A 21,424-nucleotide genomic window follows, 5' to 3' on the forward strand; every position below is an offset into this window, starting at 1 on the left:
GCTAGTTTTCTGTCCTCTGTTTTACCCACTTCTACGCTGTATTGCCTTTTCTGCTGGTTTCTCAGCCCTCTGTTTTGCCTTTTCTGCCCTCTGTTTTGCCTTTTTCCGCTAGTGTCTTCCGTCTTCCCGCCATTTATCTCCTCCCGCCATTCAACACCTCGCAGGGCCTGCTTATTGGAGGCCTCAGTGCAACCCCATTCAGCGGGTCTTCATGGTAGCATCCCCCTACAGAAGTTCCCCTGTCCTGCTCGCCCACAGTCTGAAAAAATGCCTCGTTTTTCTGCCCTCATCGGCTCTGTTTTGATTTTCCTGTGTGTTTATCTACCCTCTGGCCTTTTCTACTAGTTTTTCTGCCCTCTGATTTGCCCTCTTCTACCCTCTATTTTGCCTTTTCTGCTCGTGTTTCTGCCCTCATCGGCTCTGTTTTGATTTTCCTGTGTGTTTATTTGCCCTCTGTTTGGCCTTTTCTACTCGTTTTTCTGCCCTCTAATTTGCCCTCTTCTGCCCTCTATTTTGCCTTTTCTGCTTGTTTTTCTGCCCTCTATTTTGCCTTATCTGCTAATTTTGCTGCAGTCTGTTTTGCCTTTTCTGCTTGTTTGTTTTTCTGCCCTCTGCTTTTGTCTTTTTCTGCTAGCTTGTCTTTTTCTCCTCAAGACTTGGCTTTTCAACGGAGACCTCACACCCCAGCGCCCAGATACCCCTAGGAGTGACAGTGCTATCCTCCACACCACTTGCAGCAATGACTGGCTGAGAATTGTCTCTAGTATCCACAGGAGAATGGACAGTGTGACCTGAAGACACAAAAGGAGAGAAATATGCCAGTTGGGGATCAATTATTTTCCTTTTCCACACACTCTTCAATGCTCAGTTTTTGGATTAATAGCCTGCAGAGATCACAGAGCTGTCGAATAAACAATAGGCAAAACTATATTCACTGGATTGATCTCAGGCCTTGCAGTTTGACAGTTTGAAAGAGAATGTTGAGAAGGACGGAATAAAGCCCACAGTTCTGTCTGGACTGTAGTGGAGTAGGAAGAGTGCCTTCGAAGGTCCGTGAGGGTCAAATAACAAAATGAAACATGACTTAAAAGCTTGGGTAAAGCGTAGTTTAAAATTGCAATAGCAGGAGAAAAGGTCCACAAGCAGCCCATTTTAGCTGGAATAAAGCACTGTTGTCTATCTTCCCAGAAGAATTAATTACAAACACTGAATCAACATTCCCATTTCTCTGTCAATGAGAAAAGCCCAGACTTGTGTGCATCAGTGAGATGTGACTGTGTGTGCCTGAAGGTCCAGTAATCCATGAGTTAGCCTCTTAAATGTATTAGTCTTTGTCCATTGCTTTCATCGCTTCGCTCGATTCAAGGGATTCACTCCGTGTTCAGAACACATAGCACTATATTTTAAGCAATGGTACTGTCATACAAATAGTCTACATAACATTCTACTCATGATCTCCTTGCATCTTTCAAAGATAAATCTTATTTAAAATGGAGACAAAAACTAGAGCCAGCCCGTTCTCTCATTAGCATCTCAGCCAGCGCTAGGTCGTTTTGTCTCCGGTCCATCTGGTCTTCGAAACTGTGATGTCCCATCTAACCAGAACAATACTTGTAGGTACTGGTTGAGTGCCTCTTTAAGTGCCACACTAATATGTATCTAAATTGAGACCCATTTCTTCCTTTTAAAAACGAAATCCATAAATCAGGAGCCAGGCCGCCCTGTACTGCTTATGTTGGAGTTTAGTAAGAATGATCACTGTACCAAGGGAAAATAGCTTTCTGGAATCGTGGCATCTCACCTACGTGTTGATTATCAGAATGATTCTAGATTTATTGACATGGAATAAATATCATTTTCTTTAGTCACCTGTCATTCAGGATATATCTTTCACATGCATTCTCTTTTATACCAAGGCATGTTCTTCTGACGGGGTCAAATATGTGGATATGTCCATCACAGAGGAGTCTTGGCATGCGAGGCCAACCTTCAATCTAAGCCTGTGTTTTGCCAAAGATGTGAAGTTCTGGATCTCCCTCCCGCTATCCCTAAAAGGCAGCTCGGCCCCTGTTCAAATTGTCTCCCTCCCTTGACTTCTATATCCGCTCCAAAATCACCCATTCCCAGTAGGATGGGAAATCCTTATTAGGGCTGGAGCTCTCCAAGATTTTCTTTGGGGTTGCTGAGTGCCACAAATTGCTCTTGAGAAACATTGTAGGCCCACCTTCGAGGGCTGCATAACCACCCTAGACCTACTGTTATACTGCAGAGCCCCCAACGTTTGCTGCACAACGACTGGTAGTTCGAGGGATTTGAAGACCCAGCCTATGCAGTAGAAGGCCTGATCATGGGTCGAGAGCATCTCCCTCATTTATTACATGGTGGTGAAGTACCACGGTCCTTGCCTGCTTCCACTCGGGTGGTGTTGTCTGCTTGGACAGCAGCCGCAATGGCCATGGGTTGGGGAAGCAAACTCATGTTATAAACCCTGCTGTGGAGGAGGGCCAGACTCCCACAGGTGTCTGCGCAGCTTTGCTTCACCAAATAGGATACCATAGGCATATCAACACTGAGTGACTTGCCTCATAAAGGGACTAATAAGTCATTTCAGGACTTGCATGTGGATAATCACATGCACCACACTCAGTTTTTCCGCTACCTCCAACTCATACACTCACTCACACTGTACTTATCGACAGCAGTCACAATTCCAGAATACTCATTCCTGGTGGCAAAAATCGTACTCACTGACTTCAAAGAACACATACTGTGTGTCCTGTACCAGATGCTGCTGTATAATCAACCTGATCGCATGGTAACGGTGAGGGAGGCGTGGGTTCAGGATCTGTGACTTCTTGAGAACGAGGACTGAAATGAGGTGATAGGTGGTCCCAGTGACACTGTGGTAGCCTCTCAGTTCTGCCTCATACAACTCAAATTATTACACAGCGCATACCTCACAAGGACGTGGCAGTTCCCAATGGAGGTGGCTGGCTCAGGGTGCTGCCTACATTGCAATGATCCCACATGGGTCCTACCACACTCCTTCTTGGGCGGCAGGGCCTTATCGACTTTAGGGAGGAGGTATTGGGAACCTTAGAGATGGTTTTGGATTGGAAGATCTCCAGAAATCTGAAATTGATTATGTTGCACATTGTAGGGGTCAACAGATGTAAAAGAGCACTACTTCGGCTAGGTCTGCTGATTGCTAAATGAGACATTGCACAGGCTTGGAAGCAGCCCCTCCCCTCGACAGATGGGTGGATCACTGCCTGGGCCTTAAAACCCGATATACCAGGCTAAGGGCTTGTCCACAAAAATATTACAAAATGTGGACGGACTGGGCCTTGCACCGAGTGATACAGCATCTTGGGGATGCCCAGTAGGGGGTTATCTCGCAGGGAAAAGCCAGGACGGGTTCCCAAAGCAAGCGCCTTGAGACCATATAAGAACGTATGATTTACGATTTACGATTCACCCTGAGCCATGCTCCCCTCTGCTCTGGGCCAGGGAGTGCTAGATACGTTCCTTCGAGGCCACCTCCTGTTGACTTTCGGGGGGAAAATGGTTCATGTTCATGCTCGTTTCGTAACATGTTTGTGGAGCTCATTATGCAGCAGTGTAATATTCTCGTCCGACTCAGCTTAATTGGGGTGACTGTTTTATATCACGCCTGACCGTGTTAAAAGTTCAAACGTTAATAAAAAAGTTTTTTTTTAAACCAAAACCCTACTATGAAAAGGTATAGAGTGGGTTTTTGGTCAGCCTTCTTCACCCTTTTGCTTTCATATGTTTTTCATAGTTTCCCATTGCTAAAATAGGCAATCTGTCAACGCCATGGCATTTTTAGGGTGTTTACATTGTCCCACTTTTGCTCCCTTTACATTCTGCCGATTCAAACAAGACGTAGAACTTGAAATTGAGTCCCGTTTTGTGTTCTTTGATGTATTTACATGGCTGGCCCAACAACAGTTAAACGCGAACATGAAGATTTGCTGCTTGCTGTTTGGATGTCTAAGGCCGTCATAAAAGAAAAGGCACTGTGTTATTCGCTAATAACCCTTGGGCATTCACTGGTTTTACTGCCTGTATAACTTGCTGTTCGATTTACAGCTGATTTTGTTCACAAAATAAACAAGTGCAGGCACATAGGCGTTCTTACACATTTACTGAAAATACTGTCCCTTTGTCAATAGTAGCTCCTATGGACAGTTTTGCTATATACATCTTTTAAGTTCACCATTTTAGATTCCAAGCTAATATTCAATCTCGCTTTCTTAGCACTTATTTGCAGGTGGAGCTTCACTCTTTTGAAGGTGTGTGTTACACAAAGGGGGCATTTAAAAACTATTTGGGTTAGTTCATTGAAGTGAAACTTTACATAAGTGAGCCTGAAGGCTTCCACTTCAGTAACACAGATCTTGTCAAAACTACGGATTCACAAAACACAGTACGCTGCCACCACCACTCTACATGATAAACCCATGACAGGTATCAGTAGTCCATTGTACGGCAAATGAGGGTGCTCTTTGGGACTTCTTCAGGTCCTGCACTTCATAATAGTCTAAACCTTCAAATATCAGGCAAAGATGTTACTTCCTACCAGACTATTCTTCATTTACTTGAAAGTATTCTGAAGAACTTTCTTGCTAACATCCATTTGAATTCCATCCACAAGGATGTTTGTCATCTCAGTGGCTGCCTAGAAGACACGTTTCCATTTCTTTTCCTCACATTCCCTGTTGATCTCTCTATCCCACCTTCGTTTTTCAAATTTGAAAACCTCGACTTTGTTTCAACTTTAATCTTACCATAATATCTCAACACAGGTGACGTGCTGTGTTGCTTTTCTGTGTTTGTTCTACAGGAGATAGTACAGGTTTTGCACCTGCGGAGTTTACTTGTTGGTTTTGTGTGATAGGTGCAAGTAATACCTGATGTTTAAGTATTTATAAATGTTTGTTTGGAATTCCATATTTTCTACTGTTCTCTTGTCAGTGAATTGACAGACTTCTTGACTTATATAGCTTCTTACTGTACCTTATTTGACTCTCTAGCCCTGTATCACCACTTAGTTGACCTTTGAGCCCTCTTTTTGACTCAAATCTCTGTCCCCCGCCGGTTGCTAGTGTGGAGAATAGTGACTTTTGCTTCTAAGCTTCTGCTTATTTGTCCTGTTTTCCACCTAAAGAAACTTAATGGATGAACCCTTAGTGGGGAAGGCACACATTTATTTATTACTCTCCCTCTAATCTTTGGTAGAGAAAGGAAATACTTCAAGTGCTAGAGACACAAACAACTTGGCTTGATAAAGCATATCCTGAGAAGTGAGACCTAGCGCTTCTGTGCTGAAGTGACATTGGATGCAAATCTGTCATCATATTTCAGATTATCTCAGGTTAATTGTATTGTTTGACTAGGACCAGAACCCCCACACCTCACTCAGTTTCAGGTTTTGCCCTAATATCATCTATTTGTAGTTCAGATATCTCTGAACCTGGATTGTGGATTGCATTTGGTCCATCTCACTGCTGTACACATGATTTCTTGCTGAAAACTCTTCCTTCAGTTCATGAAAGCTTATACACATTCATATAATCCTTTACTGGGCAATGGTCAGCGCAAAAGTTAAAAAAGTGTCTTTGTTCTATTAATTGTAGGCAGGAAGCCACCTGGTTCAAGCAATGTATTTAGTGGTGTGATTTCCTTCCATGGTCGCAGAATGTCTCATTTCTCAGTCAGTCAGTCAGTCAGTCAGTCAAAGATCTTTTATTCGATAAATCAATATAAAAAAAAGGCACGGTACAAAAAGAAACATACATTCATGGTAAAGAAGCATACATTATACAATGTTAAAAAGCATACCATTTTAAAAACCACATATCATGATTTAATTAAAAACAAAAATTCCAGGTGTTTTGAAAATCATCACTGTTGACTTTGTCATAAAAAGGTTAAAAAAACATCGTGCCGCCATCCCCGTAATCCTAATATATAATTGAAATGATATTTGACCAGTAAAGTGCAAGGTGCAGTACATCATAACAATGTGTCCAATCTCTCTTTCACCATAAGTCCTTTCTTGGTGCGCACCACAGCTACCAGATAATTGGCTATATGAAAGACAGTGCTAGGGTCGTTTAGCAGCTGCAAGTAAAGAACTGCAGGTCTAACTTGCAGAAACCCTGCCTTTTTTAAGATTGGCACAAGAAACTTCCTCCTTTCCACTGTAAAATGCCCACAAAACATGGTAAAATGCATAGTATCTTGGATAGAAAAGCTATCACAAGAACAAGGAAGAAATTAATCAGGTTTACACCAGGATGTATACTGGCCTAATATCAGGTGAATCATGTTCAGGCGAAAACGAGTTAATAAAAACCTATGAAAGGGCCGGTTGACCAGAGTGAGGTAGAATTCAGGACCCGGTGGGTTTGCGACCAGAAGGTGTGCTCTAACCAAAGGTTTTATTAATTCCTTTTCCTCTCTTATTAGCGATAGCCTCAATAGAATGTCGCTTTTAGTTTTAGCGATGTCGGCCCGAGATATAGACTCCGTTGAGGAAAAGAGGTTAGGTCGTCCCAGAGCGCTAAAACCATTTCTAACATAAGTTAGCCACTTAATTTTTTGGACATTATCAAGTAGGAGACAATCCCTCAAAATGGCCTGATTTAGAGATAGTTCGCTGTTAAGCCAGATTTTAAGCCACATAATTAAGGGGGCCACTCGAATTTTGTCTGATATAAAGTAAGCCCCCAATTCAGAGTGAACGGAATAAGAAGGTGTTGACTGGGGTACAGACAAGACTGATCTAAAAAATGTATTTTCAGAAGCCTGGAGGCAGTCTATCGACCCATATCCCCATGGAGAGCAGCCATAAGTTGCAACAGACACGCACTTGGCGTTATAGATGGTCATGAGGGCTGGGATTGGCCTAGCCCCCAGCCTTCTGCTAAAACTCAAAATGGCAGAAGATGTTCTTACTAGGGCACTATGTCTGTTTCTTATTTGAGGGCCCCAGCTCCCTTTATCTTCAAACGTAACTCCTAGATACGGGAATGTTGTTACTCTAAGCATTTCTGCCTTGCTACAATAGAAAGTTTTAGCTTTCTTGCAGCGTGAACCTTTACCCACCATCATGACTTGTGATTTTTTGGCATTTATCTTAAGGTCTAAAGATGTCATGAAACGGCCAAAAGCATCCAATAACCGCTGAAGGCCCAGTCCTGTGCGGGACAAAAGCACCGCGTCGTCCGCGTACAGGAGGACAGGAACAATTGTCTCCCCTATACGCGGTGTGTCCAACGTTGCAGTCTTCGCTCGAATTCGAGGGCGTTGATATAGACTGTGAAGAGCAGGGGTGCCAGAATGCACCCCTGTCTCACCCCTCTTTTGGACTTAAAATGACTAGTGCGTCGCCCCCCTGAGTCAATCCTGACAGAGGCCTGAAGGTCTGAGTGAAGATCGGCTAAAAGATTAACAAGCGCACAATCAAGACCCAGATCGGCAAGGATGTGCCACAATTTGGTGCGGTTCACAAGGTCAAAGGCCGAAGATAGGTCCATGAACCCTAAATATAACGACCCATCTTTCGCCCTAGTGTATTTGTCTATTAACATCTGCAGGTTAAGGCACTGGTCCATAGTGCCCTGTGTAGTTCTAAAACCGTACTGCAGATTGGATAGGACCCCTCTATCATCGAGCCAAGCCTGAAGTCTAAGTAGGATGACCCTGCCCAAAATTTTTACTGAAGAATAAATTAAGGATATCGGGCGAGAACATGCTGGGTCTACCCTACTTCCCTTCTTAAAGACTGGGATAATTACGGACTCCTTCCAGGAAGCTGGAATGCTGTTTCTTGTTATAGCATTAAAAACACCACACAGCACCCTCGACCAAAGCTTTGTGTCCGTTTTAAAAAAGTCAGCTGGGACACCATCCGGCCCATGGGCCTTATTTTTTATAGTCTGGTCAATAGCTGTTTCAATTTCCAAGGCCTCAAAAACAACACCCTGTATCTCCTGAGAAAAGGAAAGACTATCTGCCAAATCGTCAACTAGGTTGCTTGAATATATCGTTTCAAAATGAGTAACCCATTCACTATCCGAGATGTTTAGTTCAAGGGAGGCCTGATTCTTATCTGAGAAAAAAGGCTGATTAACTACCCTCCAAAAATCAGCACTATTTTTAACAATCTCAGGGTCAGACAATTCTGACCAAGCTAATTCCCTGATCTCCTTCTTCCTATTCTCTATGGCTTTCTTATACGAAGATCTTAGTATGGTTATTAATGGACGGTGTTTAGGGACAGCTTTAAGGGCCTTAAGCAAATCGGCGTGAGCTCTAGAACACGTGTGATCAAACCACCTTTTCTCTCTTGGCTTTGAAGGTTTTGTATTGTTTGTCAGGATAGTGTCAATGGAGTTACAGATGTTCCCAAAAGCAGACATTACTTGGTCATTTGATGCCCTTGCGTCCAGACATGTTAAAACATCATTTCCAGTACTGTCAAGGACCGCATGAAGGACGTCCTCCGGAACAACAGAAGACCACTTGAGTCTCATTTCTACCAGAGACTCTGCTATATTTCAAAGGCTCCAAATACCTTCAGGGATTAATGTTGCACTGGAAAATTAATATAACCAGGCATGCATCGTTGACTGGCTTCCATTTAATATTTTATTTGCTGCAGGACCCGAATTCCCCCCTTAGGAGCATGAGATAAAATGCTTCGAACATTCAGAAGGGAGCATGGGATTTGTCCTTTTCCCCTGGTATGTAGCATTAGACATGGTGGACATCTTGATCCTGTTGACTGGCTTCAGTAAGCCATGGTGATCTGAGAGCAGGAGTGTCACTGCTCTTCAAGTTATGTCCTGTGGAGAGGAACGGTTGCCTCATTCTACCTTACATTTGTCTTGTCTGTAATCTTTCTAGCTTTGCACAAAGACGTTCCTTTCTAGTTAATGGGGATTGTCAGGGCAGGTGCAGTTTTCCTGTTAAACACACAGCACTTGCAATGTTCTTAAGAATGGTGATATTAGTTTTTATTCCAAATTTACTTCAATGGATAGCACTCAGTTTATTATTTTTATCCTATGATCTACATCTCCTGATGAAGGGCAACTCCTGTCTGAAATGCATTGAGAGTAGAATAAATAATTTGGTTTGAAGCGAATTACATATGAAATATACAGCCTGCGTATTGCTAAATTATTTCTATGATGAAAACATATCTTTCAAGAAAAATGATTTAACAACATTTTCCCTGAAAAGAAGATACTAATGAAGAAATTGGATGTTATTACTTGATAGTTAATGAATTGAATGATTAATTTAATTAACATATAAGGTATCCAAAGCCAGAGTTTGTGGACATGCAGTATAGAAAAGACTTCTGCAGAGTGTATGGATATTACATATTGTGATACAATTAATGTTGCTGTTGTCTCATTCTGATGGCCCCTGATGCATATTTTATCTGCCTTAAGGTCATTCTCATTGATAGGTACTTCAGGCAAATTTTCTAACCCCCGTTTTCTTTTCTGGAACCTCAATGGCCCATTTCCAATGATCTTGCACAGATGCCTGCTATTTATGTTGTTCGCACTGCTAGCACTGTGACTGTTGTAACCGTTGTGTGCAAAGCAGCAGAATCAATGTTAACCTTGTTTTTATTTAAGTACCTTTGGCTATTAATTGGGTCTATATAGAACAGTTGTCAGCTGTGACATCAATACTTGTTGGATATGTTGTGTTGCAGAGATACAAAGGTATTATTCTAATCTAAATCATTGGGTGATGAAATGCACAACATTTTTGCAGGTACGGTTTGCAAAACCAGTCCTTCCAGGCCAAACCTTGCAAACAGAGATGTGGAAAGAAGGAAACCGGATCTACCTGCAGAGCAAGGTAAGGATTTGTGGACATGTAGATGTGATGTCCTGTATTTCCCCAAATTTGCAATTGACGCCTTCCTGTCTCTGAAAATCTAAGGATTGCATCACAGTGAGGATTTGTGCTTTCAGTATGACAGGCTTTTTTTTTTTTTTCTTTTTTTTTTTTTTTTGTCCTCATTAGCCTTTACGCCACCCATTTCTAACCAAACGATACCGCCTATGGGTTTTTTATCTCATATACCGGGACCATTAACAACCTCACTAGTAGTGTCAGTCCATGACCGCCTCTTTATATATGCCACCCTTTGTAGGAGGTTGGTACATGGGTGAACTCCACCGTCACGTTGAAAAAGCACCACCGGCGAGATAGGCCAAGACCTTAATCATTGGACTGAAATTACTTACAAATCCACCTATCCCTTTACTCTAAGAGAAACACTCATCACCCAAAGTGTGCCAAAAATAATGTCCAAAATTTGCATTTAACTTTTGTCGGACCCAGAGTATCCATTTTAGCTGTGAATCTCATAGCTCGCAACCAGTCTAAAATCCCGGGAGATAAAGGGGAGACCCAAAGTTTACATATCTCTCTGCGGGCCAAGAGTATCCCATAAAATACAAGTTTAGCTTTATCATCTATGCTTTTTATCTGCAAATTCAACCTTCCAGTTATAATAAGTTCAGGGCTTACCTTGACAGTCTGGTCGATAGCTTGGGATAAACAGCTACTTACTTCCTCCCAAAACTCTTTAATATTTGGACACTCCACGAACATGTGTATATCTTTCTCATTGGGACTTCTACACTTTGGGCATTCCACCAGCCCTCCAGACTTGAACTTTGAAAGTCTATATGGAGACCAATACGCTCTGTGGAGTGTAAAAAGATGATTTCGCCTTAAATTTGCGGGTTTGACAACTTTATACAACATAGCCATAGTTACTTGCCATTGAGTGTCAGATGCGATGTCCGGCAAGCAATCACTCCACAGCGTTTCTGGCAGTATAAACTGACCATCCGTCGTCTCCAATATTGACCAGTACCAGAGTCCTACTTCTTTTTTATACACTTGGCTTGAGTGGATCTTCTCTTCCAATTCATTCTGAAGTCCCACGATAGTTTCAGCTTTACCAGCCCAACTATGGATTTGCAGATATTTAAATTTCGATATAGCCTGCCCCCAGATGTCCACTCCCTGACTCCACCCAACCAGCTTTCCATCCGGAAAAAGATGTCCCCATATTTCTACCCCTGCAGTTCTTAGAGGAATAGCTAATGCATCTTTAGTCCAAGCAGGAGATCCTGGGCTGTCCCAAATGGAAGTATAATACCCATAATAGGGGATTTTTAGTATCCTCCTGATCCAGTACCAAAGTTCCGCTGCTTCCCGCAGTAGCTTAAGACGCACTTTGCGCAGTTAATAGACCTAATAGAGAAAAGAGAATTTGCTGTCCGTTAAAATTAATAAACTAGTCTTATTATTTTGCAACTGTATTGTAGGTCCCTAGGTAGGGCACTGAAGTGCTTCCGTACATTTCTAGTAAGGTATACCATGTAAGATGTATGGTTGAAAGGGTGTTGTCTTTGTTTTGTGATACTATGTGGAAGTGTTTCCATGTCATGAGTGAGGACCATTGAGGTGCGGTTATTGTATTATGAGGCGTAGCACATAGCTGTGTGGTGGATGATGAAGCGTGAGGAGCAGAGGTGCAATTTGAAGGTTTTCAATATGCTGGAAGCTTGGAACTGCTCCGCTGGTCCCTTTATGGTATTTCTTTTGAGTACAGTCTGCTTAGCTGGTTACTACACTAGGTTGTTCATGTGGTCCTGAGCTGGCATAGTTAGAGGGGAAACAAATAGAGAGATCTGCTGGCATAGGCATTTTTACTATCAACTCCTCTCTGAGTGTCATTGTGAGGTGTAAAGAAGAGGCCAACGTGTCTAGATACTTGTGATCTGCAGTGGTGGTCTAACTTAGAGTCCACTAAATTGTTCACCAGTGTGTGACAGATCTCTTCAGTTGTTTCATGCCTGTTCATTTGGTAATGACTGTTTTTTGGCTGTACACTGCTGTTGATGGACAACCCTCGTAGCAGATATGTCTTATGTGAATGTAAGGGGTAGAAGTTCCAATTGTCTGATGAGCGCTTTGCATTATTGCCTTATTAATGTGTGCCATAAATGTTATATATGAAATTACATACTTATGTAATGCCCCAGCAAACCATAGGTCAGACTTTTCTTAGTTAACCAGCATATCAGAAGCAGTATGCTGGCTGGGTTGTTTCCAAACTATGGGTTGTAAGCTGAAGATTGCACTTGAGTGTGCATCTGACTTTCTGGACTCTGTTCCCAGGATGGGGGTGGTGTAATTATCTTGGCAATAGCCATGTTTTCAATTGTCTTTGAAAGTGTATATGCTCCTGATGCTGGCAGGTACTGAGTTCCAGAGCTTGGTGGCTTGTGTTGAGAAAGCTGTACCTCCTACGAGTTTCGTATGCCTAGGTGGTATGATAAGTGGTGCAAGCCTGGAGTGCAATGTTGTGTTTTGTTTGTATTGTTAGAATTTACCTTGTAGGTGTAGAGGTTATTTTCCTTGGGAGGTGCTGTGGACAATGCATAGTGCCTTAAACATTGCCATTCTAGCAATAGGTAGACAGTGGAACAATTTCAGGAATGGGGTCGTGTGTTGTCTTGGGTGAGAGTGGATAAGAACCCTAGCAGCAGCATTTTGAGTGAGTTGTATCTGATCGAGACTTCTAGCCACAGATTCCTTACCTTAGAATTATCCTCAGGTGTCAGACAGGAGCCAGATGTTTTTCATGAGCAGTACCCCTGCATGCCAGTGGGTGGTATAGTCTGGCTTCGCATGGCATTGATGGCATCATCTGCACTGGACGTGACGTGTGGTGGATATATAGGCACCACCCCAGTTCGCTGACATAAGTTATTTTCTTTGCGCGCCAGTCAGTGCAGATCTAGAGACCGCTGCACTCAATAATGGGTCCTTTACTTGGTTGTTTCTTTCTTAATGTGCACTCCCTTTGAGCCGCTGTACTCTTAAAGATGACCTTTATGGTGACAATTATAGCTGCCCGAAGGATCAGTGAGCTACAGGCACTGTCTACCTTCATCTTGTTTTTGCCTGACAAACTGGTCCTTTGGACTCGAGCATCCTTTCTGCTGAAGGTAGTCAACCTGTTCCACTTAGTCCATCTCTTTGCCTACCTTTTTTATGCTCCGCCTCATCCTTGTAAGGAAAGGAGAGACTCGACAGGCTATACCCAAAAAAAGCATTGTTGTTCTACCTTGACGTACAAAATCGTTTAGGTGGACGATCAACTCTTCGTGGGATTTGTCAGGGCAAGAATGTGGAGGATGTGCAGAAACAGGCCATTTGCCGATTGATCGTGCTCTGCATTAAAATCTGTTACACATTGGCCAAGAAGCTACCTCCAGAAGGTTTACGTGCTCATTCCAGCAGATTAAAGGCTACAAACACTGCATTATCACGTAGAGTACTGGTCCTGAACATCTGCCAGGCAGCAACGTGGCCATCTCTGCGCATGTTTAACAAGCACTACTTCCTGGAGTGTCAGGTCCATAGGGATGGTTTCTTTGCCCGCTCAATCCTGCAGGACTTTTTGGTATGTAATTGTTTTGCAGGCCCACGTCTGGGGAGGAATCACTTGGTAACTATTATAAGGTAAAGAATATGTGGTTAGATTTCTCTATCAAATGAACAAGTTACGTACCTTTGGTATCACCTAATCCGGTAGAGACTCAGTCTGGCTGAAGATTCCTGGCCTACCCGCCAATTATCCCCTTTCTGCAAATGGATTTCTAGTGACAGGGCTGTTCCCCTTTCAGGTCTAGTTTTACTCACTGGTCGTCAGTGTTCTTTGCGACTTCATGCTCCTGGCATGGAAAGTCATGAAAAGACCCTGACATCATCGTGCCTATATAGGCACCACGCACATTTATTAAAGTTCCGACAATGCCACGCGTAGTCGAACAACGCCTCCTACCGGCACATAGGGGTACTGCTCACAAAAAATGTCGGATCTAGTCTGGCGCCTGGGGATAATTCTAAAGTAAGGAATTTGCGGCTTGATAGTCTCAACCAGATAAGGAGTTACCTAAGGTAAGTAACTTGTTCATTTTGCCTGTGATGAATGTGGGCACGCTAAGTTATAGACTGTTTGCATTGTCAAGCTTGACGATTACAAGGGCATGTATTGCAGTTTATGTTGGTATGCAGCATACTGTTTTTATTGTGTAGAAGGTCAGAATCCATGGTTAACCCTAGGGTTTTAATTTCTCTTGATGTTGGCATAGAGGACTCAAATTCGTAAGGCCATATGACAGTAGGCTAGTATTTTTGCCATTGTCTGCAGGCCATAATCTCTGTTTTTGTGGTATTTTCGGCTTCCCTTTCGGATGTTTTGTTGCTTATTTTGACCCTTGCCCAGCAGGGCACTGCTCTGGGCACACTGAAAGGGTATTTGTCTGCTTACCCAAGGATGCCAGACTAATCTTTTTTATTTAAGTCACCCATTGTACATAAAATGCTCAAAGGCTTTGTACATGTGTTTCCACCTTCATTATTCAATAAAAAATTGATTGTTTGTCTTGACTTTACTCACACATACCAGCGCTGCCTTCTCAGCTGGCTCACCCTTATTTCAGCCGAGTTCGGAGCTGAATTGGGGACGGGGCTTGGAGGTGGCCGGCTAGGCAGAGCGGCCATATTGAAGGAGGCAGGTTGACGCTGCAGTCGCTGGGGCAGGAAGCGCCGGTCCCGCGCTCAAGCCCATAAAATTGGGAGGTTCTTTCTTCGCGCAGCGAACGCGACAGCGGACGCGCCTAATCGCGCTGAAGGAGCGCCCAAGGAAAGCCTGTCTGTGCCCGTCCGGGCCAGGACGGGCCAGGTCGGGCCAAGGGGTATAATTGGTGGCTCCCCCTGTCATGGATACCTTACGCTATAGTGGGAAGCAGCTGAGAGCAATCAGAGATAGGGCCACTATCTGCTGTCCTATCAGCCCCCTCTTTGAGGAGGTAGGAATTCCGTGTTTACATTGTACACAGATAGGGCCAGCAGTTGTTAATGCGAATTACCACACATTTGCATTACTAAATTGTCGCTCTCTTCCAAAGCATGCGGTGTAAATCCGCATGCTCTTGGAGGAACGAGACCTAGATGCCCTATTTTTGACAGAGACGTGGCTTACTGAGGCATCAGACCCGGATGTCGTCAGGGCCCTACCACCCAGTTATTCAATTATTAGGCAGGACCGTCAAATCGGTCGGGGAGGAGGAGTAGCTATAATTTTTTTAAATCCAGTTACATGTAGAACAACTGAGAGTCCACTTTTGGAATGTGAGAGTTTGGGCTTCTCAATTGCCTTCTCTCCTTCCTGTACCATGTCGGGTATCCTGGTCTATAGGCCGCCAGGCGACCACCGCGGCTTCTGTAACAATTTACTGGACAAGATTTCAGTGTCCATTAGTAGTTTACCCAAATTTTCTATTTTGGGCGACCACAATGTGCACCTTGATGAGGTGGACGACGCTGCCTCTCAGTGTCTGTTGGACACTCTGGGAGTAGTGCACCTGGAGCAAATTGTGACTGGCCATACACACATAGCAGGTCATCTATTAGATCATTTTTTCACCAACCTCAGTAATATGAGGTACAATCACCCTAGCTTTGCCCCATGGACAGACCATGCCTTGCTTCCTTTTGTTTGGGCCCCTGGAGACCAAATTTTTCCCATAGCTAGTCTATCTAATAAAGTCAGCCGAACGTGGTCGAGGCTGTCGGCGGAGGACTGGGAGGCTGCCTTGTTGCGGGCCCCCCCCCCGGTCCCTCACGATAACCCTGTCGTTGCCAATGAGGTCTTCAAAAAGTGGCTTACCCTTACATTGGATGTCACCCTTCCAAAAAAGTGGTCCAACATAGGATGGGCCCTAACAAACAGCCTTGGTATTCCAGGGAACTTAAGGAGCAAAAACAGCTCTGTAAAAGAGCGGAGAGGAAGTGGAGGAAAGATTTTGCAACTGCCTCCAAAAATGAATACAGGTCAGAGTTAAGGGCATATAAAAAACAACGAGAAATTGCCCAGTCGGCGTACTATCAGATCAAAATTACTGAAGCAGCTAATAGGCCTAGAGAAATCTCTAAAATATTCCAAGCCCTGATTACCCCCCCCCCTCGGTTATTAGGGCTTCTCCTGATCCCCAGAAAAGATGTGGTGGTCTGGCCGCTTTTTTGCCGCTAAGGTGTCCGTCATCTACTCAGGCTTTGAGTCTTCAAAATTGACCTTGGACTCCATAAAAAGCCTGGAGGGGACTCTGGAAGAGACCTCATCTGATGCCGCCGAAAGTCTTGATGCTTTTCCACCACTTGACTTGGCCACTGTGGAAAGACTGCTCGATGGCCTCAAATCGGGCTCACCCCTGGATGCTGCACCCCCTGCAGCTCTTAAACAGGTCTCAGGGACGGTGTGCCCTGTTATTATGCAGGTCATTAATTCATCCCTGAACACAGGTATCATACCCCCTATCTGGAAGATGGCGAAAGTTAAAGCCCTCCTAAAAAAAAATAACTTGGACCCAGAAGATTTAGCTAACTACAGACCCATCTCGTTACTACCGGGCCTGAGTAAGATCGCTGAAAAATACATCAACCAGATCCTCTCCTCTTTTGTTGAGACCTCGGGCGCCCTTCACTCCTCTCAGACTAGATTTAGAGCCAGACAGGGTACAGAGACTGCCCTGGTGGCGGTGGTGGAGGCGACTAGGAGTATTGTGGATGCCGGGGGCTGCGCTGCGGTGGTCCTATTGGACCTCAGCGCAGCCTTCGACACTATTAATCACCCACTCTTGCTTCAGCGCCTCCATCGGGCAGGGATCTCAGGAATTGCCCTTAAATGGCTCCGGTCCTTTCTGGCGGAGAGATTTTTCTCAGTTTTTGAGGAGGAGGTTTCTTCCGAGCAACTGCAACTGTGTCACGGTGTTCCCCAGGGCTCCTCTCTCAGTCCAACTTTATTTAACATCTACATGAGTCCTTTGGCTGAGGTGGTGCTCCCTGGGGAATCCAGCGTATCACCTACGCCGATGACACGCAGTTGGTCGTCGTCTCTCTGGCGAGAGATGACGCCGGAGATCAGGGGAGTAACAACTTGTCCCCCTGTCTCACCAAGATTTTGGAGTGGATGACAACGTCTTTTTTAAAGCTAAACGGGGCAAAAACTGACATCATGCTCCTGGGGTACAAAGCTCCCATCAACCTCGACCCTTGGTGGCCGCAGTGTCTGGGCTCCCCACCCACCCCAAACACCCAAATAAAGAGTCTGGGGGTCTGGCTAGACTCCACTTTGGGGTTTCAGGTTCAGGCCAAGAAGGTGGCGGCGACTTGTTATGGACTACTTAGGGTCCTTAGGAAAGTTCTCTCCCTCCTACCATTTGAGGCCAGACGCCTGCTGGTCCAGTCGCTGATTTTATCGCGGCTGGACTATGCAAATGCCGTTTATCTGGGAGCTCCAGTTGACTCTATCCGGATCCTCCAATCAGTACAGAACTGTGCAGCTCGGCTGCTTATGAATCTTCCCAGACGCTGCTCGGCAAAGGCGGCACTTCGGTCACTTCACTGGCTTCCGATCCAGGAAAGGATCATGTTTAAAACATTCTGTATGGCGCACAAGTCAATACGTAATGTTGGTCCTACTATTCTCCAGCCCTTGTTTCGCCGGCATCTTGCCTCTAGATCCCTGAGATCTAATCAGCAAAATTTGCTGGAGGTACCCAGGGTGAAGCGAGCCCGCATGGGTGGCCGCCAGCTTTCCTTCCATGTCGCCAAGGGCTGGAACAAACTCCCAGATAACATTCGGCTGGAAGTGAACCATCTTGTATTCAGGAAGCGATTGAAGACACTTTTGTTTCACTGAGTGTCTTCTTCTGTCCATGGTCTTGCAGCGCTGGAATGCCTCAGGGTAGCCATGCGCTATATAAGAGCGTACTCATTCATTCATTCATTATGCCTCAGTGGGACCCTAATTTGGTTCTCACCTTCCTTATCTGTGCTCCTTTCAAGCCTCTGCATAATTCCTCCCTCTGGCTGCTCACAATAAAAACAGTTTTTTTGGTGCAAGTTACATCTGCTAGGAGGATGAGCGAGCTACAGGCTGTATCGTCCATGCCTCCCTTTCTAACGATATTTCCTGACAAATTGGTGCTTCACACTAAGGCCTCTTTCCTGCCAAAAGTAGTACCACCTTTCCATGTATGGCAATCTGTCTCCTTGCCTGCTTTCTACTCTCCTCTGTATCCCTCTAAAGAAGAAGAGCAACTCCACTGTCCAGACAGTGGAGTTGCTCTTCTTCTTTAGAGGGATACAAAAAAAAGAGCTTTGTGGTTCTACCTTGACAGCACAAAAGAGTTCAGAGTAGACGATTAACCATTTGGGGTGTATGTTGGAGCCAAAGAAGAGAGAGGAGTTGGCCTAATGGCTAGGGCGGTCAACCTCGAATCTGGGGAACTGGGTTTGAGTCTCGGCAATGACGCTGAACATCCAGTGATTATGCGCAAATCACTTAATCTCCCCGTGCCCAACAAAAATGAATGTGTCTTCATGCAATGCAACTGATGCTATGTAAAACGCTCTGATACCCGATTCGGGTCAAGTTCGCACTATATAAAACTCTGTAAGAAAAAAAAAGAAAAGAAAGGTCACCGGTGCAGAAGGGGACTATCTTCAGATGGGTAGTCCTCTGCATTTATATTTGGTACTCTCTGGAAAAGAAGCAGCCTCCTGAAGGCTTAAGAGCTCATTCCAAGTGCATTAGCACTTGGAGTCCCAGTCCTGGAATGCTGTCAGGCAGGAACGTGGGCATACTTGCACACGTTTACCAAGCATTACTGCCTTGACAGTCAGGTCCGCAGGGACACCCATTTCCTGCAGGTCTTTCTAGTCTGAAACATGTCCGCAGTCCAGCATCCGAGGATGGTATTGCTTGGGTATTGTTCAATGGTAAGGAATCTGCAGCTAGATGTCTCTATCCGATGGACATGTTACTTACCTTCTGTAATGCCTTATCTGGTAGAGACAATATCTAGTCGCAGATTCCTCACTAACCCCTCCCCGCACTGCAGAATAGTTTCTAGGGTCAAGGTTGTTCCCTTTCAGGGCCCTAGTTTTTAAACACACCAATATCAGTACTCTTCATGGCTCTTCGTTTCTGGTGTGGAAAGTAGTGTAATGTAACTGATTTTAGGGTGCCGGAGTGGCATCTATATAGGTTGTGAAGACGTCACTTGCATCTAGATACTGTCTCTACCTGATAAGACGAGACCGAAGGTAATGAGCTTGTCAGTTGTGGTCACTCCAACTTACGGGGGACTTGTCTGTAACTGTTGCTTGTCCTGAGGATGCCAATATGAGATCTAGTGAGTCCTGCACTGTAAGTTGGTCCAGAAATTATTTTTGGGAGGTCGACTCGACTCCTGGATCGCGGATGCAGCCAAGACCCGTACCGTGACCGAGACTGCACACTACAGTAAGTGCCACAATTGCTGCTTCAATCTTCCGTTCGATTGTATAACGTGGAGGCTGGTAGTGAATAGCGTGGATATCTCAAATCGCCCAGTACAGTTTAATCAACACTTAGTTTTCATAGTATTGTAGATAAATTAACTTTAAATCACGGCAATAAGCAGGCAAAGTCACGCACTGTGTGTCAAATCAGGGGGGGAAACCAGGGGGTCCTTTTGTGTCCGCTTTTCAGTACCAGCATCCCTTCGGCTCAGCATGCAGGTAACTAGTAGTGCAGGTTTAAAGAGAAGGACAATAAAGTACCTGGCTGCACAGTTACAGGAGGCTGGGGACTTGATTGTAGACTGACAGGATATGAAAGAAAGCAAAGGGCAGTATTGGGTGGGAGTTGTAGTGAGTGATCCCAGGATCACTGAGGGACAATGATGGACTAAATAAAGGGTGGCCAAGTCGTGACAGTGACTCTCCTGAGGCTCGCCCAGTGTTGCGATAGGCAGGGCAGCGCCCGAGTCGGCGAGACAGCTGACTGTAGTGACTGAGGAATTATTATATTTTTTATCGGGAAGCTGAGATCATCCTCCCTAGCGGGTCCCACAGTGCCCTTCCATTTGAAGCAGTTTTAAGATCTTAGAGTTTCTGGTTGCTCAAATGGGTGTAATTTCTGATATTTATTTGTTTACCTCCTCTACATTGCTTTAATTTCGCGCGCCAGAAAGTGTCATTCATAGTCATTGAATGTCACTCATAATTTCACTGAAATTATCAAAATGTCACACATGACAGCAGAGGAGGCGCTATAAATGCATGACTTTCCATTTCAGTGCGGTGATGCGGACCACAACACTGAAATGTGTTAGTCTAACGCCTGATGTGTGGTACTTGGCAGGACAGTATATCCTGGCAGGTAGTTAAGGTGCACTGGCTGCCAGGGGCTAATAGTCTTATTTAAGAGAGATTATATGATACATCGTTAAGTACACAGTAAGGTCCTAAGTATCCTCAAGGGAAAATCAGATATTACCATCCATCACAGATACTCGAGTCTATTCCTCGGATGAAGTAGGAGCATCTGGGTGGGCACTCTCATTTACCTGGGCCCTTCTAACTGGAACAAGCATCCTCTCAATCTTCCCTTAATGGCGAATACTTGCTCTCTGCAGGCAACTCAAACCCCATTGATTCACCTCATAATACAGGGCACTGCCTGGTAAGCAAACAACCAATCATCAAGCTATATACCTACTACACCAGGAGCATGCATATTTTGGGATTTTGGGCTCGTACGGTATTCAGATTATATTTGACAGGAATTCAGTTATGTTGACGAAGTTCAACCTCCTTTGCATTCCAGGAAAAACAGAGCACAACGACCGGACTTTGGGACCTAAATCTACTGAAGAATGTGTATAATAGATAATTCTTCCCCCATCACAAGGAGCGCACCCAAGCATCAGATTACATCCTGAAATATAAGATAAAGCTGTGAATACATCGGCTGGTGTCACAGCGACTTCAGGAGAGAAGCCCTAAAGGTATCACCATGGAAGTGACTTTGCAACTCTGCAAAGAAACATTTTGCACCGTTAGCTTCCACACACAGGAAATTGATCTTGAGCAAGGCATCAGACATTTTAATGTATTGTTGTGAAGTCTTTCTTCAGATGCAGAATCTACTTCAAGTATTGATTAGAGAAAATAGTTACTATGTAAATGCTTATTCTGATGGATACCGTGTTCTTCCTGGAGATTACCCTTGACCTTCTCCCCCCAACCCCCTACTTCTGAGGATGGGGCGGTACTTGTTAAAGACTTTTCCTCTTGCTTATATTGTGCCATGCTTCCCGTAGTTCTGGAAACGAAGACTTCGGACAATTCATTTGTGTAGCTGGGATGTCCCTTACCGTATGGCACAGCACAACTCTTCTCCGTGATTCGCTCTAGGACCAAATCGTGGCCACTCAGTGGGCATCTG

The 21,424-nt window shown here is 44.5% G+C and overlaps 1 protein-coding gene across 1 annotated transcript in view; it reads left to right on the plus strand.

Moving 5' to 3' along the window:
* Window positions 1-21,424, plus strand: part of HSD17B4 (hydroxysteroid 17-beta dehydrogenase 4) — an 883,985-nt gene that overhangs the window by 730,712 nt on the left and 131,849 nt on the right. Inside the window, exon 20 of the mRNA XM_086961070.1 lies at window positions 9,826-9,912. Within this exon, the coding sequence (XP_086817196.1) occupies window positions 9,826-9,912 (87 nt within the window). The remainder of the gene's footprint in view (window positions 1-9,825; window positions 9,913-21,424) is intronic.

This window comes from Lissotriton vulgaris, chromosome 3_1 (genome assembly GCF_964263255.1).
Source record: "Lissotriton vulgaris chromosome 3_1, aLisVul1.2, whole genome shotgun sequence".
NCBI classification, from domain to species: domain Eukaryota; kingdom Metazoa; phylum Chordata; class Amphibia; order Caudata; family Salamandridae; genus Lissotriton; species Lissotriton vulgaris.